Below are 16,776 nucleotides of genomic sequence, written 5' to 3'. Positions count from 1 at the left end.
ATCAAATATTATAGATTTACAAGCGGGGAGACATGAGGACAGGCCCCAGGTTGACTGTCTTCAGGAGTTATTTGTGAACTATAACTGATTCAGACTCTTACAATACTTAAAGATGTGTTAGTGAGGATAAAGTTAAGTGATTTGGTCATACCACTGTTTCAAAAGAAAATTTGAAATCCAATAAGTAAGAAGTTATCACAATTTTCTTTTGAAATAGTGCTATGACCAAATCATTTAACTTTATTCTGACCAATCTGTGTAAAATAGCATTGTCCCCTCCAGCCTCTTCTCAGCTTACTTTTCTCCATAGCAGTTATCACCCGCTGATATGCTAAGTATTTACTTGTTTGTTTTTCTTCTGTCCTCTCTCTTCCCCTTACTCATCTAGGATGTTATCTCTACCAGGAAAAGACTTTGTTTTGCTTACTACTATATTCCCAGCGTCTAGCTTAGTTCCCGGCACATATATGCATTTAGTAATTATTTGCTGAATAACTGTTTTTGAGTAAATAAAATGAATGTCAATTTGGGAATTCAGCACTACCAGGTCATATAATAATAGACTATCTTAATAAAGAAAATAGACTGAAAAAGTTCTTAAACTACAGAGAAATTTCTGTAACGTACTTTGAATGCACTATAGCTAATTTTACACATATATGTGAAATACACGAATATGTATATACAGTATAATGTACTTATGAATGCGACATAGCTAACTGGCCTTTAAATATAATCACATTTCAACTTTTCCATCTTGGCCACTTTTCTCACCAACGTTTAATCAAAACGTGTATTTTACATATTCAAGCTCCACCAAATGAGCTTTTGAAAACCAGTGCATTTGAATCAATAGAAATGTACTTAATTTTAAACGATACTGGTTTTGAATTAACTCTGGACCTCACCTTAAGGGAAATTTTGTAAATATTTGCAAATTAAAACTGTGAAGCCTCAGATGCTCTCAGAGTAAATGAGGCGGTGATATTTCAACAGTATTTTTACAACTCTGAAATAATCTTTAGAACTGTTCTCTTCTTTCTTTTTTTCCCTTTAGTGTAGGAGCACTCCAGCCCGAGTTTCTGGAAGATCAATACCAGATTCCAGAGGTTAGAAGGTTAGATCAGTGTTCTTTCCCGCCCTGTTGATAGCAGGGTAACTTTAATGTTGTGCGTTTCCAGAGTCTGTTTACACCGTCTCAGAACCCTGAGTCTTGTGTGTGTGTTGAAGATTGCTCTTTCATCGGAGTGCACCCCCGGCCCCCCAGGACTGACAGGTCTCCCAAAGCCTCCACGCCGCGTGTGAGCGGTGAGCGTTACATCCATCCCTGTTTCTGAGGATGGCATCTACGTTTGGCGACGATCCTCTTGCTAAAGTTCACAAAGCACTTCAAAGTCAGGAGTCGCCGCCTAATCCAGGCCGCGATGCCCTTCCCTGGGCCCTCGGTGCACGCCCCCCGCTGACCACCTGGGAGCACCGGCGCGCACAGCCCACCGCACACTCCCCGCGAGCGGAGCCAGAGGGCGGCGGCGGCGAGACCCTGCCCCCGGGACAGAGCGCCGCTACCCCAACCTGCTAGCTGTCTGCCGCCCAGTCTCCCACGCCTCCACCCCTCCCCTCCCCTCCCCGGCCTTCCCCGCCGGTCCATCCCCGCGCCCGCCGCCGCCTCCCTGGGAAGCTTGTCCCTCGCCACCCGCCGTAGCCCGGCGCTGGCCGGTCGCCGTCTCCAAGATGGCTCGGGGCTCCGTGCACGGATGAGAGAAGCCGCCGCCGAGCTGGTCCCGCCGCCCGCCTTCGCCGTCACTCCCGCCGCCGCCATGGAGGAGCCGCCGCCGCCGCCGCCGCCGCCGCCGCCGCCGCCGCCGCCGCCGCCGCCGCCGCCGCCGCCGCCGCCGCCGCCGCCGCCGCCGCCGCCGCCGCCGCCGCCGCCGCCGCCGCCGCCGCCGCCGCCGCCGCCGCCGCCGCCGCCGGAACCCGAACCCGAGCCGGAGCGCTGCCGGGCGGCGAGGTGAGTGGGGCTGCCGCGGCGGGCCCGGCGCAGAAAGCGGGTCTCGTCCTGGCCTGAGCTTGGTCGGGGGCCCGAGGGGGCGTGGGGGGCCTCTGCTTCCCGCCAGGTGGTGCGGGAGCATCCAGGCTGCCGGGCCAGAGGGGCGGGGTGCAGCCCTGGACGGAGGGCACGGCGGCCGGGTCGGCCCAGGGACTCCTGCCGGGGCGCCGCGGGTCCGGCCGAGCGCTCAGCCCGCCGGCCCTCCCTGCGGCTTCGCCGCGCGCCGGGAATGCGGCGGGGCGGGAGCGTAGCGGGGCGCCCCTGGTCCTGCCGGGACTGGCACCCCTCCCCCTCCCCCTCCCCTCCCCTCCCCTCCCCCTCCAAGGCTTCCGAACCGGCGCCGCGCTGAAACTACGCGCCTCGTTACTAAGCGAAAATGCTACCTCCCGTTCGCCCCCGCTCAAGTAAAGAGGTAGACGCTCGTGAAGCAGATGCGCACTGGCTGTTGCCCCTTCGTTCTCCTCCTGCCCTCCGTTTGTCTCCCCCCGAGTGTGCCTGCTGTCTCTCCTGTGAGAAACTGCATTCGGGCTGTGCAAACAGGTTGGTTTCTCTTTCTGAGGGCCCTTTACCGGCCGTGAGTAGTAGCGTTGTGCAGATTGTTGCTCACACGTGCACATCAAGTGAAGGATTGATTTGTCCAAAACTTTGCTCCCACAGGAAGCTCTAATATGGAACTTTGGTACCCAAAGCATTCATTGCATTCTGTTCCCTAGGGGCTCTATTAATGAATTCTTACGTCATTTTTCTGATCGGGAGATGAAATTCACCATAACTAAGAATTTCTCTCTTATATGCCTCCGTGTGTACGTTCAGATGCCCTCTTACCCCTGTCTTTTGCATCCCAGTGTAAACTTGCAAACTGCTGCCCCCTGTCCCCTGTAAGGAAAATACTTCCACGTCTCCTCTTGCATCTTGCTGTCTTGCTCTGTAGTTGCAGGTTAAGTGTCCTCTTTCTTTTTCCTCCTTAAAGAAATTTTAAACAAAGTCTGCAGCTGTAGTTAGAACTGAATACAGGAACCACATTCGTGCTTGTTATGACCCAGTCGGCCCAAACAGATTTGTTTTGTTTTTACAGGCTGTGAAGAAAGTCGTTCTTCATTTTCCTTAACTCTGAGGTACTTCCGAGATACTCTTGTGAACTTTTAGGGAACAGCCTCTGTAAATAATGGTACATGGTGTAATGAGAATTCATTTTGGTCCTTTGGGATACATCTAACATTTTTAGAACTTTTGTCAGAAAGTTTATTATATAAATTTGGTAGTAGATTCATACTTTGAGTATTTTGACTCCTTTAAGTTTTTCTTTAAAAATAATAATAGCGAACACTTACTAACCGTTTAAAATGTGCCGTTTCCTTTGCTTCTGTTATAACCCATTTAATCTTGACCAACAACCTTAGGAACATACTATTACTGTCTCTTTTTAAGATGAGGAAACTGAGGCACAAAGTTAAGTGTTTTGTCCAAGGTTTCACAGTTAGTGCTGAACTCAGGTCTGGCTGCACATTCCCTGCTCTTAACCGCCATGAAGAAGACAGTTGATTTCATTATACGAACGGGCAGATCAGAAGTTATAATTCTGTATAACTATACTCTGGGAAAAAAAGGATGTGAACACTCTTAGGTAAAAGGAACAGAGAATTGCAAATGTGCTGTAAAAAATGACTGTTTCTCTAATGATAAAAAGAAACCTTGAGTTTTCAGCCAGGTTTCTGTCTTTGTTATAGTAGAAATAGGTCAGGATAATCGGCTTCATCCAACTTTAAGTGAACAGCAGTGTACAGAACAAGAAGATCTTAGAAATATTTTTCTTAGCAACATTGCAGTTAACTTTACAATAGCAAATCTGTAAAACATTACTTGACAAAGCTGTTAGTTTTTCTTTTATACGCCCTCATTGTCACCACCACCTCTTTAATACACAGAGCTGACCTCTGACCAACTTACTGTAGATCATTAGTAAAAGATGCTTCAGGGGCTCTGCAGTTGTTTATTTGAATTTCTTTTACCTGTGTTTTTAACCATTTTAAAGAAGCTCAACATGCATTTTCAAATATTGCTAGATGCCACATTTAACGCATAGGAGACCAATAACGTGACTTGTGCTACTAGGTTAACTGGTTTGGGACAGACCAGAATAAAGCTCCATCTGCCATCTTTATTCATGCACTTCATGTCGATGTGTCATTGATTAGGAAGGCTGATCTGATGCACGGGTCTTTTGTGGAAAGCAGGCCCGCACACGTTGGCCAGTGCAGCAGTGCAGCAGGTGCCAGCCCAGTACATCTGCTCAGCGCGTGCTGATGTGAGAGTTATGCAATGACCGGGGAACACAAAACAGGTTGAGAAGCGATAGTGCTCTTACGGTTTTACTGCCTGTTGTCAGTGGTGGATACTTCTTGTCCTTGTTTTCGATAAATAATTCATGGTAAGGATAGCAGTTGTTATTGTTAGTGATTAAACTTAGAAATAAGCATTCCTTATAATTTCTTTTTTAAGCTTCTGGGTCAGTTGTAGGAGGATCCTGAGAGTATAAGGAGAGCTTTTAAAACTAATTTGGAACAATTTACTTTTGTGATTTCTTGAATCTGCACTTAAAAAAAAACACAGATCTTGGCTATTAAGGCTGATACGAGACTGCTTCTATCTCCTGTAAGCTTTCATAAAAATGTTTATGTTAGGGCCTCCCTGGTGGCGCAGTGGTTGAGAGTCCACCTGCCGATGCAGGGCACACGGGTTCGTGCCCTGGTCCGGGAAGATCCCACATGCCGCGGAGCGGCTGGGCCCGTGAGCCATGGCCGCTGAGCCTGCGCGTCTGGAGCCTGTGCTCTGCAGCGGGAGAGGCCACAACAATGAGAGGCCCGTGTACCGCAAAAAAAAAAAAAAAAAGTTTATGTTAAAAATAGCCTCCTTGGGCTTCCCTGGTGGCGCAGTGGTTAAGAATCCGCCTGCAAAATGCAGGGGACACAGGTTCAAGCCCTGGTCTGGGAGGATCCCACATGCACGCACAACTAAACCTGTGTGCCACAACTACTGAGCCTGCGCTCTAGAGCCCGTGAGCCACAACTACTGAGCCTGCGTGCTGCAACTACTGAAGCCTGCGTGCCTAGAGCCTGCGCTCCTCAACAAGAGAAGCCACCGCAATGAGAAGCCCCTGCTCACCGCAACTAGAGAAAGCCCGCGCGCAGCAACAATAACCCAGTGCAGCCAAAAATAAATTTAAATAAATAAATAAATTTATTAAAAAAACATAGCCTCCTTGTTCTCATTTATTGACCCGTGTAAAGTACTTGTTACATGAAATAACTTTTTTTAACCAGTGACTTTATTTACTTTTTATAATATGGCTCTTATAAATTCATTTGAAAAAATGGGTTTCACTACTAAAAATGTACTTCAATATTCTGTCCCTCCTAGGTGATTTGATCTCTCCCTCTCCTTGAATGTCCCCTTGGAGCCTGCTTGTTTCAGTCTTGCCACTGGATGTCGCTTATTTATTCTCAGCGAAACCCACCTTATGGTGCAGATGCAGGTTCTCCCGGCAGCATCAGTGATGGGGCGTGGCTTGAGACCCTTACTGGAGGAGATACCGTTGGCAGGGGTGGCTTTAGGCAGAGAAGCAGTGACCACACAGCAGTAACAAAGGGCTCCAGTGATAGCAGAAGCTCCTTCGTGTGCTGAAATGGGGACAGCTCGTCTTTCAAGAAGGACTTTGTGGTTTCCTTTTTTTTTTTTTTTGCGGTACGCGGGCCTCTCACTGTTGTGGCCTCTCCCGTTGCGGAGCACAGGCTCCGGACGTGCAGGCTCAGCGGCCATGGCTCACGGGCCCAGCTGCTCCGCGGCATGTGGGATCTTCCCAGACCGGGGCACGGACCCGCGTCCCCTGCATGGGCAGGCGGACTCTCAATCACTGCGCCACCAGGCAAGCCCTTGTGGTTCCTTTAATAGTCATATTGTTAGAAGTTGCTTCTACTTCTTTCACTTGCGTTCTCTTAACGTCTTGTAAATCTTGTTCTGAGCCCTACTGAAATAAGGGGATATAAAGTCTTGATTGTTTACTGGATACTTTGCCTTAATAACTTCCTGTTACTTAATAATTCCTCATTCTTCAGTGATTATCATTTTTACTCATAGCATGCTGTTGTTTTAGCCTTCTCATTTGACCAGGTGGTATGTATTGTTTATAAAGACACTTTGATGCCTCCAGTCAGTAGGCCATTGGAAATAATTTCTTTAAAGAGAAAATGGGGGAAATGTTGGAAAAAGAGTTTGGCCAGTGACTGCTGTGGGTCTTTATAAGCTGGCATTCCCTGGGCAGCATATGGTAAGCAAGGTTCAGGTACTGTGCTTCAGCTCCTACTTGGCTTTGTCTGTACCTGGTGGGTCAGTGTATTCTTTTGCCTGTAGAAAGCCAAAGTATAATTAAGAGATTGATTGGTAAGCATGACATCAGCTAGGGAAATTAGTTGAATGATCTTAGTGACTAATGTTAACAGACCAGGTTGGCTTGCATCCCTAACAGGCGTACCCCCAGCTTCTAGGATGAGAGGCAGGTAACAAGAGTCTTACTCTTAGGTTTTCATTTCCCTAGACTTCACACGGGCTGCTGTTTTTCTTTTCCCTCTGGTTACTAACTTCCTTCAGTTTGTTAGGTTATAGTGTGTTTGTTTTTAGTCTTCAGTCTTACTTTAATTAGATTATGACAAACCTTGCTTTTCCTGCTTTACTTTGAGGTATATTGTATCCTTGTCCCTTAAAGACATCTGTTTAAAAAACCCTCAGTGGTAGATTTTTACTAATGGTAAGTCTCAGAGGATCACCTAACTGTCTTCACCCTCCTCATAATCTACTCCTCTGACCCTGCCCCCGACAAAGAATCCTTTGGCGTAGTTTCTGAAAAAGGTGTGGCAAAGATGTCAGTGGTTGGTGCTTTCATAAAATGCTTTTTGACTCTTGTGAGTATGGTGTTCAAAAACGATCATGATGGTATGTGGTTTTTCTGGATTTGTCATAAAATTAAGTTTATTTTTATTTTTTTAATAAATTTATTTATTTTTGGCTGCGTTGGGTCTTTGTTGCTGCACGCGGGCCTTCTCTAGTTGCGGCGAGCGCGGGCCACTCTTCCTTGCGGTGCATGGACTTCTCATTGCGGTGGCTTCTCTTGTGGCAGAGCACGGGCTCTAGGTGCACAGGCTTCAGTAGTTGTGGCATGTGGGCTCAGTAGTTGTGGCTCGTGGGCTCTAGAGTGCAGGCTCAGTAGTTGTGGCGCATGGGCCTAGTTGCTCCGTGGCATGTGGGATCTTTCCAGACCAGGGATCGAACCCGTGTCCCCTGCATTGGTGGATTCTTAACCACTGCGCCACCAGGGAAGTCCATAAAATTAAATTAAAAAGTTTTAGACCTACATGAGAATTCTGTGCAGCTATTAAAAACCATGTTTTTAAGGAATATTCAGTGACATGGGCAAATGCTCATGATATAATTCCTTCTAGATAAGTCTTCATACAAGTGGGACCTGAGTATCTACTTTTAAAGGGATTCTCAGGTACTTCAGATTTATACGTACCCACCACTGTGTTCAATGAGAAAAGCAGATTATACAACAGCATGTGCAGAAGATGGTAGCCAGTACTTGAGGTGGCTGCTCAGCTCGTATAGATCTGTCCACCAGCTGTGACTGTCCTGCCCCCTCACCCAGCCCCGTCTCGATTCTAGCTCCATGGTACAGATGGGAGCTGCCCTCGGCTTACGCACTCCTGGCTATAGGGACGGGCGCTTGATGCAAGCCAGGCCATTCGAGCTCTTTCCTAGGATTTTTCAAATTGGAGCTGGGGGACAGAAAAGCTGTTTTTAGTAACTGAAATGTATACTGTGGAGTCCGGAGCCTAGAGCTAGCTCCCTGAACCGTAGTCACCATCTCACAGAGAACTAGTTTGGTTTCAGACAGTGACGTTGAACCCCAGAGAGAAGAAGAGACCAAAAGAAGTCTTTGGCTATTGTCCTTTTATGCTACATTCACCCCCATTTTTCTCTTGATTCGATATGTGAATTGATAAATTCTTTATTTCTGCATAAACTATTAATAATTTGAGTTGGGCTTCTTAAAGTCCTTATACTTAGTATGAACCCATTAAAAAAAAAGTATATGTGTCTAGAAAAAAGGTTGAAGGAATACATCCTACTTTTTTCCTAAAATTTTTTATAATGAACGTTACATGTTTTTATTTTACAATAAAAAGCTAGAGAGCCCAAATTCCTGTACATTTATAATTTTAAGTCTCTTTACTTTGCGTTGTTCCTAAAATTGAAATTGATAAGATTCTGTATGTTATATAAAGAGACTATTGTTGCCAAATTTTAAATTAATTTAAATTTTCCTTTTTAAAATTTTAGTATATATGCACTATCTGAGCTGACGATATCCATTTGGTTTTCTTTAATTATGAAGTTCATCCTGGATAACGGAGTTTGTAGTTGAGATACAAGCAACATCAGCAGTAACAAACGAAGGGCTTTTGCTCTATGGTGGCCTCTATAGTCATAGAGTTATTACTTCGATCTCTAACTATATTCTCAACATGTACGTTATGTTAAAATACTTGACCCTTTTTAAGAGGCATGGTTGAAACCACTGTATTTTAAAAGGAACGTTATTCCTCTGGAAAGTAGGTGTGGTAGGTACAGTCTTATATTTCCCACAGACCTCACACTCACGTATGGAGTGCAAGTTGCCTTTAGATATTTATTCGCTAATGGCATAGGCAAAATGAAAATTTGTTTTTGACCTGTAAGAACACTCATTTGTCGTATTTTGCAGACATCAGTAGAAGTATCAGTCTCATGGATCATATGGATGCCAAGTGTTTATAAAGTAGCAGGGAAAGATATTAAGGATATATTAGGCATTCTTTCAAAAGCGTTTCATAAGAGGATTTCCTTTCAGCATAATTTCAGAAGAAGTAAGCCTGTGGAAAAAAGTAGATGCTAAGCTTTAAAGCTGATCAGATTTGATGTTTTCAGTGGAGCTTTTTTTTTTTTTTCTTTTTGCATGTGAGCAGGCTATTTGAGGATACTGCTGAACTGTAGAATGTTCTCAACAGGGCTTATTAGAGGACAACTAGTTTGGAGATGTAAAATTAATAGAAATTGTCAACCTTTTTAGTCTTCCAGTGGAAATAGTTTGGAAGAAAATTTAATACATTAATTTTATTGTACCATTAAAATTCTGAAGTCTTTTTGTGTAGGAACATAAAAATATAGGTATAAGTTGGTTTTCTCACAAAATTTTTTTTAAAATAAATTTATTTATTTATTTTTTGGCTGTGTTGGGTCTTTGTTGCTGTGCACGGGCTTTCTCTAGTTGCAGTGAGCAGGGGCTACTTTTCATTGTGGTGTGCAGGCTTCTCATTGCGGTGGCTTCTCTTGTGGAGCACAGGCGCTAGGCGCGTGGGCTTCAGTACTTGTGGCGTACGGGCTCTAGAGTGCAGGTTCAGTAGTTGTGGCGCACGGGCTTAGTTGTTCCATGGCATGTGGGATCTTCCTGGACCAGGGCATCTGAGCCATGCTCTTCATTTTAGAGGTGAGAAAAGCAGCCTACAGAGGCTGCAGCTTCCCCAGGGTCACAGCCTAGGACCCAGGTCTCCAGGCTCTCACCTCCCGTTCCTTCTGTCACCCTGTGCTCCCATCAGTGTCCAGAGCTAAAGGTGCTCTTCAGCTCAGGCCCGCACACCAACCATGGATGGAATACTAGGCTTTCTGGATTAAGTGGACTTTACAGGGTGGAGAAGTGATGAAAGATTTGTTTTCAGAAAAAGAAAAAAAATATGCAAAAGAAACACCCAACCCTGAAATCTCCCCCAAACTCACTGTACGCACCTTTTTTTCCCATGAAACTTTATTTCAAGTTCACAGAATAAAGAGGTGCCAGCACTCAAACCTTTTTAGAGATCTCATTATTTTTTTGTGTGCTCAGTCTTTAGGTCAATCAGGCAGTAAGATTGTAATTTCTGTCCCGGGGTGGTGATGTTGAAACTCTGGCTGTGATTGTGACCTATGGTAGGAAATATGTTTTACAACTGTATGTGGGTACTGTATAACTGAAACAAAAATTTATGAAACAATGTTTGACCTTGTAATATATGATATATGCTGATAATTCTTGTTTTGTTCTCCTACTAAAAAAATTGTTCATCGTGACTCATTTTATTGATTTTATTATCCACAAATGGGTTGTGACCCTCATTTTGAAAAACACGGCTCTACCAAAATTTTAAAAAGATGCTATTGCAAATACTTTGTCCTTTGTCCCTTGAGATTGAATCAGGAGAAGAAGCATTGTGCTTATCCATTAAATGATCAAAAGGCGTTTTGAAGAAGCTAGGCACGATTTGGATCCGACTGTTTCTTCTTTGAAAACAGCGTTATTCCCCAAAGGCAAGAATAAGCATGCATCTTATCCTTGTGTCTCAAGGTTGTTCTCTTGGTTGCTTATCCTTAAACACAAGGGTTGTAAAGATGAGTTTAAAATTTGGTATTAATTTTACAGTAAAATTTGTGTTGGAATATATGAGTACATTAGATAATTTGTTCATTTTTCTCTGAAACACTAATATGTATTTTAATTTTTTTTCCCAGTAGAGCAGTCCTCAAGAAAAGAAAAAAAAAGGAACTCATTCTATGCTGCTGTGTGTGTGTGTGTGTGTGTGTGTGTGTGAGGGTACAGCAGTTTTCACTGCAGCGAAGTATATTTTTATTTTTTTTTTAATTTATTTTTTATTTTTTGGCTGCGTTGGGTCTTCGTTGCTGCACGCGGGCTTTCTCTAGTTGCGGCGAGCGGGGGCTACTCTTCTTTGCGGTGCGCGGGCTTCTCATTGCGGTGGCGTCTCTTGCGGAGCACGGGCTCTAGGCGCGCGGGCTTCAGTAGTTGTGGCGCACAGGCTGTAGAGCGCAGGCTCAGTAGTTGTGGCGCACGGGCTCTAGAGCGCAGGCTCAGTAGTTGTGGCGCACGGGCTTAGTTGCTCCGCGGCATGTGGGGTCTTCCCGGACCAGGGCTGGAGCCCGTGTCCCCTGCGTCGCCGGCGGATTCTTAACCACTGCGCCGCCAGGGAAGGCCCGCAGGCATATTTTCGAAGAGGATGGCCTGGCGCGCGGTAGTTTGCTCTCCTCCTCTGCCTTGTTAATGCTTCCTCCTCCTTCTGGTCTTCTTTGAAGCGCTGCTTACTTGAGGGTCAGCCTTCCCTTAACCTCATACCCCTTCACTAGAAGTTAGATTAAGTCCCTCTGTTCTGAGTCTTCCTAGTCCCGGTGGTTCTCCACCCTGTTCTGGCATCTCACCATTTGTAATTATCTACTTGAATGAAACGTTTGTTTATTGTCTCTTGGCCTCAATAGCCATCAGACTCCAGGAGGGCAGGGACGTGGTTGTTTGGCTCACGTTTAGGTCTCCCTTCCTGGCACAGCGTCTAATGATTGGTAGGCTCTCCACAGGTACTTGTTGGATGGAGGAGGCGGTGGATATATTGGAGGGCACAGAGGTGTTGGTACTAGGCAGACAGGCTTTGAATCTTACCTTTTAATTAGTAGCCTCTGATTTGGGGAAAGTTACTTAACTTCTCTCAGAGTCAGTTTGCTCCTTTGAAAATCAAATAATAATAGCATCTCCTTCGTAGGTTGTTACTAAATTAAATGAGATAATGGCCTTTTATATAAAGTGCTCAGTAATTTAGCTCTCTTTATTAATTTCTTTTCTTTTTCTTTTTTCATTTAAAGTGAAAAGAGAGGAAGTCCATCGTAATTAATTTTCATAAAAAGCCATCAAGTATGTTTTGAGGCTAGGTACATTTTAAAATAGCTGCAGTAATCTTTATTCAAGAAACATTTGTTTTTTCCATGTCTGTTGAAGTCATAGGAGAAAGAGGATTTGGGGACCTGGCTTTTCCAAATTCCCTCTTTTGCTTCAAGTGTGATTATTTTGCATATTCCTAAAGGTGTTTGGAATTTTGACACGAGCATCATAAATCATGACACTAAAATCAGAAGTGTTTACACTACAGGTTGAATGACTCCTTTAGGTCATTAGGCACAGCTCAGTCTTTTTGCTCTGGAACTTCTTTGTAGTTGTTTGTTTAACTTGACATGTCTTTACAACTTAGATTACTACTGTTTTCATTTTTTTAAATGTTGTGCATTATGTTTAAGAGTAATATTTTCCAAATTGGTCTAGCTGTTGCCTTAGAAAAGTGAATGAAATCAGTTTTCTAAATCAGTTAGAAATCTCTCTGATTATAAAAGTAACACGTGTCAATTGTAGAAAAATCTGAAAAGTATAAAGAAGAAAATAGCCAGTCATAATCCTACCATCTAAAAATAGTCACCATTAACATTTTGGCATATTTCTTTCCTGGGCTTTACCTCTTTACCTGTGTGTGTGTGTGTGTGTGTGTGTGTGATTTATATATTGGTTTGGCCAAAAAGTTCGTTCGGTTTTTTTCCTGTTAAGATGTTAAGGCAACTAGCAGTGATTAGTTGTCTTTAATTTCATTCCAGACAGTTTTGTTGGGTTGCATCGTGACATAGACCCTAACATATCAGCGTGCATTTAAAGAAAAAACTTATCAAAATTGGTGGATTTTTGTGTAGCCATTTTAATATTGCAGGTGGAAGGAAAAAAGCAACATTTTCAGCATATTATGCCTTATTATTTCAAGAAAGGTAGAAATGCAACTGAAACCCAAAAATGATCTGTACGGTGTGTGGAGAAGGTGCTGTAACTGATTGAACGTGTCAAAAGTGGTTTGCGAAGTTTCGTGTTGGAGATTTCTCGCTGGATGATGCTCCACAGTCAGGTAGACCAGCTGACGTTGATTGTTCTCATTAATTGAGAACAATCAGTGTTATACCATGAGGGAGATAACCGAATTCTCAAAATACCTGCATCAAGCATTGAAAATCATTTGCACCAGCTTGGTTACATTAATCGCTTTGATGTTCGGGTTCCACATAAGTGTATTTCCGCATGCGATTCTCTACTTAAACGTAAGGAAAACATTCCGTTTATAAAACAAATTGTGACGGGTGATGAAAAGTGGATACTGTACAATAATGTGGAATGGAAGAGATCGTGGGGCAAGCAAAATGAACCACCACCAACCACAGCAAAGGCCAGTCTTCATCCAAAGAAGGTGATGTTGTGTATATGTTGGGATTGGAAGGGAGTCCTCTATTATGAGCTCCTTCCGGAAAACGAAACGATTAATTCCAAAAAGTACTGCTCCTAATTAGACCAACTGAAAGCAGCACTCGTCAAAAAGCGTCCAGAATTAGTCATCCGAAAACACATAATCTTCCATCAGGATAACGCAAGACCGCATGTTTCTTTGATGACCAGGCAAAGACTGTTACAGCTTGGCTGGGAAGTTCTGATCCATCTGCCATTTCCACCAGACATTGCACCTTCGGATTTCCATTTATTTCTGTCTTTACAAAATTCTCTTAATGGAAAAAATTTCAATTCCCCAGAAGACTGTAAGAGGCACCTGGAACAGTTCTTTGCTCAAAAAGGTAAAAAGTTTTGGGAAGATGGAATTATGAAGTTGCCTGAAAAATGGCAGAAGGTAGTGGAACAAAAGGGTGAATATGCTGTTCAATAGAGTTCTTGGTGAAAATGAAGAATGTGTCTGTTATTTTTACTTAAAAACTGAAGGAACTTTTTGGCCAATACAGTATATAAATTACATATATATATGTTTATATATATACATATATATATATATATATACATACATATATATATAAATTTCCCCTTCATACATTTTATCTTTAGAAGCTACCGTATCATGAGCGCTTTCCCATGTTTTAAACATATTTAATGACAAACAATATTCCTCTTTATTGGAATACTGTAATTTAACTGGTTTTGAATTACTTTGACTAGAGTTCTATAAATCCTGACTCATTCCACTGGTGTGATCTCAGAGTTGTTTAAAGAGGCCATCAGAAGTCTGTACCTGAAAGTATAATACATGGGAGAGTCCTTTTCCACAGGCCCTGAGATGGCCCTTCTTTGTTGAAGACAGGCACCCTGGACTGTAGCTGATGCTAGGTGCTTTCAGGGAAGCAGCCGAGTAAAACAAGCTCCTGTCTGTAGGTGATGGAAAACTTAAAAGTGGGATGTAGTGATTCTTATTACATAGTATTGGGGGTAATCTCTGTCTGCCAGTGGGAGCCTCTGTTGTGTAGCAACTGCCTCCTGACCCCCATTGAGTGTTTTCTGATGTTTCTATTCCAGGAAGCTGCTTGTGATCTTAATTAATTTAACTAGTCCTTTGTTGGACTTTTAGGGTGTTTCCATTTCTTTAGCTATTATAAACAACAATGTTATGAACATTCTTTTTGGCTCAGTCTTTATGTATATCCAAGATATTTTATTAGGATAAAATCCTGGAAATGAAATTGCAGTATTAAAGAGTATACCTATATATATTTTAGGTATAATCTGTTCCTCTGTAAGTACAGAATTTTACATATTGAATTATATATAATAGAGGCAACTATGTAGGCAGTTCACAGAATTTGATAATACAGAGATGAAAGAGAAAGAGAGGCCAATTGACCAATTAGGTGGAACCCGGTAGGTTCCCTCAGGTTTTTTTATTTTAAATTTTTGTGTAATATTTGCTGTTGTATAATGTAACACAGACATTTGTATAATATATATATGAAATGCGTAGCATGATAAATTATCTAGAAGTGAACTTGCTCTTGTAAAGATCACCTGTGTGAAGAAAACAGCATCCTAGAGACCCCTTCTGCCCCTGCCCGGTCACTGCCCTCGTCTCCTCATTGCCCTGACACTTAGTGATAGTTCACGTCTTTCATGCAGCGTGATGTTCATGAGACTCACCTGTGTTGTCCTGGGTGCTCTAGTGGTTCCTTTGTTTTTGTTACTCTAAAGTACTTCATTGTGTAAATGTATCACAGGGTGTTTTTATTCACTCAGGCTTTTGGGGGGGTTGTTTTTTACCATTGTAATCATTTTTAAGTGTTCAGCTTAGTAGTGTTTAAGTATATTCATTCACACTGTGGCAGATCTCCAGAACTCTTCATCCTGCAAAACGGAGACTCTGTGTGCAGTAAATAACAACTGCCCTGTCCTCTCCCCTACCCCGTGGTCCAGGGAGCTTTCTGGATTGGAGATCTCCCTACCCTCAGATTTAGCTAGAAATAGGGAGGCCATGAATTTCACTTAAAGTCTGTTTGTGAGCAGACCTTTCAGTACATCCCTACACAAATTTGCCACTCAACGGTAGCTAAATTTGAAACTCCTTTAAGCTTAAGGTCCAGGCCAAATAGACCTCATCCACACTGAACATCTCTCCCGTTCCTGAACATGGCATCTTTTTTCTCAACTTCTTGCCTTTGAGTAGATTGGTTCCTGTGTATCAACTGCCCTTTCCTCACTTTTCTACTGCAGTCATTTCAAATGGCACTTGTCTTCTGAATCCTCTCACAGTCTCCTAGGCAGATAGATAATACTTGTATTATGTGTAAGTGTAACATAAAACATGCCCTGTCTTCAAGGAATTTATAATTTAGTTAAGGAGAAGAGATAAGGTAAATAGAAGCTTTATAATTCACGGTCTGGTGCAGAAATGGTAAATTTATATCTATCATCTACCTGTGTACCATCATTCAAATAGTATAAAATGTTTTTTATAATGATTACAATGAACTTGTAAAATAGATGTGCAGTTTTCAGATGGAGAAAGTGAGTCTTTAAGAGATATATTATTAGTTCAGGGGACTTCGCTGGTGGTCCAGTGGTTGGGACTCCCGGCTTCCACTGCAGGGGGCGCAGTTTCAATCCCTGGTCTGGAAAGTAGGGTCCTGCGTGCTGTGCAGTGCGGCCAAAAAAATAAATAAAGGAGAGAGAGAGAGAGAGAGATGTATTAGTTTAGAATACCTGGAGTCAGGACACATTCATCCTTGTTATGCTTCAGAGTCTGTGGTCCTGTATTTTATATGCTATCTCCTTAGGCATAAATGTGAAAGGATGTGGTGAATGATTTAAATAATAGTTTATTATAGCAGTAAAAGATATCAAAAGAATGATTAATTGCCAAGTAAATTATACAGGGGTGAGAAGAGGTCCCTCTAGACTGAGGTAGGCATATGATATATTATCTGAACATATTGTGAGCGTTTGCCATGTTAGTAAAAATATTAAAACTTCATTTAAAAATGGCTCTATAATTTCAGTTTATGGTTATGCTATAAACCATTTAGGTTATTACCAGTTTCTTGCTGTCCTAGATAGCACTGCAGTGAACCTACTGATACACAACTCTTTCTGCTCTTCTGGCTGCTCTTGTAAAGTCATTTCCTGAATGTAGAATTTGAAAGGAGTTTGAACACATTTAAGAGTTTTAATATCTACTGTTAAACATTTTCTTCTGAAAAGATTATATGAATGTATAGGCCACAAATAGTGCTTACCTTACTAGATTTCTAGCTTTGAGTAGTATTATAAAAAGTCTTTGCTAATTCAATAGCCCGGAAAGGGTTATCTTGTTTTAATTTGAGTGGTTACTACATAGGTGGAACTATTTTCATGTTTTATTGCTACTTAAATTTATTTTGTGAATTATCTTTTTATATTCTTTGCTTATTTTGCTGTTGGTATCTTAGGGTTTTTCTTGCCAGTTTTTTTTTTTTTTTTTTTTTTTTTTTTT

The 16,776-nt window shown here is 42.6% G+C and overlaps 1 protein-coding gene across 1 annotated transcript in view; it reads left to right on the top strand.

Annotated features, from left to right (window-relative positions):
- The first annotated feature begins 2,423 nt into the window (after positions 1 to 2,423).
- The window catches only part of MAP3K4 (mitogen-activated protein kinase kinase kinase 4), a 121,905-nt gene continuing 107,552 nt past the window's right edge, over positions 2,424 to 16,776 (top strand). Inside the window, exon 1 of the mRNA XM_007457585.1 lies at positions 2,424 to 2,587. Coding sequence (XP_007457647.1) covers positions 2,424 to 2,587 — 164 coding nt within the window. The remainder of the gene's footprint in view (positions 2,588 to 16,776) is intronic.

This window comes from Lipotes vexillifer, unplaced genomic scaffold, assembly GCF_000442215.2.
Source record: "Lipotes vexillifer unplaced genomic scaffold, Lipotes_vexillifer_v1.1 scaffold1055, whole genome shotgun sequence".
Classification (NCBI taxonomy): Eukaryota; Metazoa; Chordata; class Mammalia; order Artiodactyla; family Lipotidae; genus Lipotes; species Lipotes vexillifer.
This window is presented reverse-complemented; position numbering and strand designations above follow the sequence as displayed.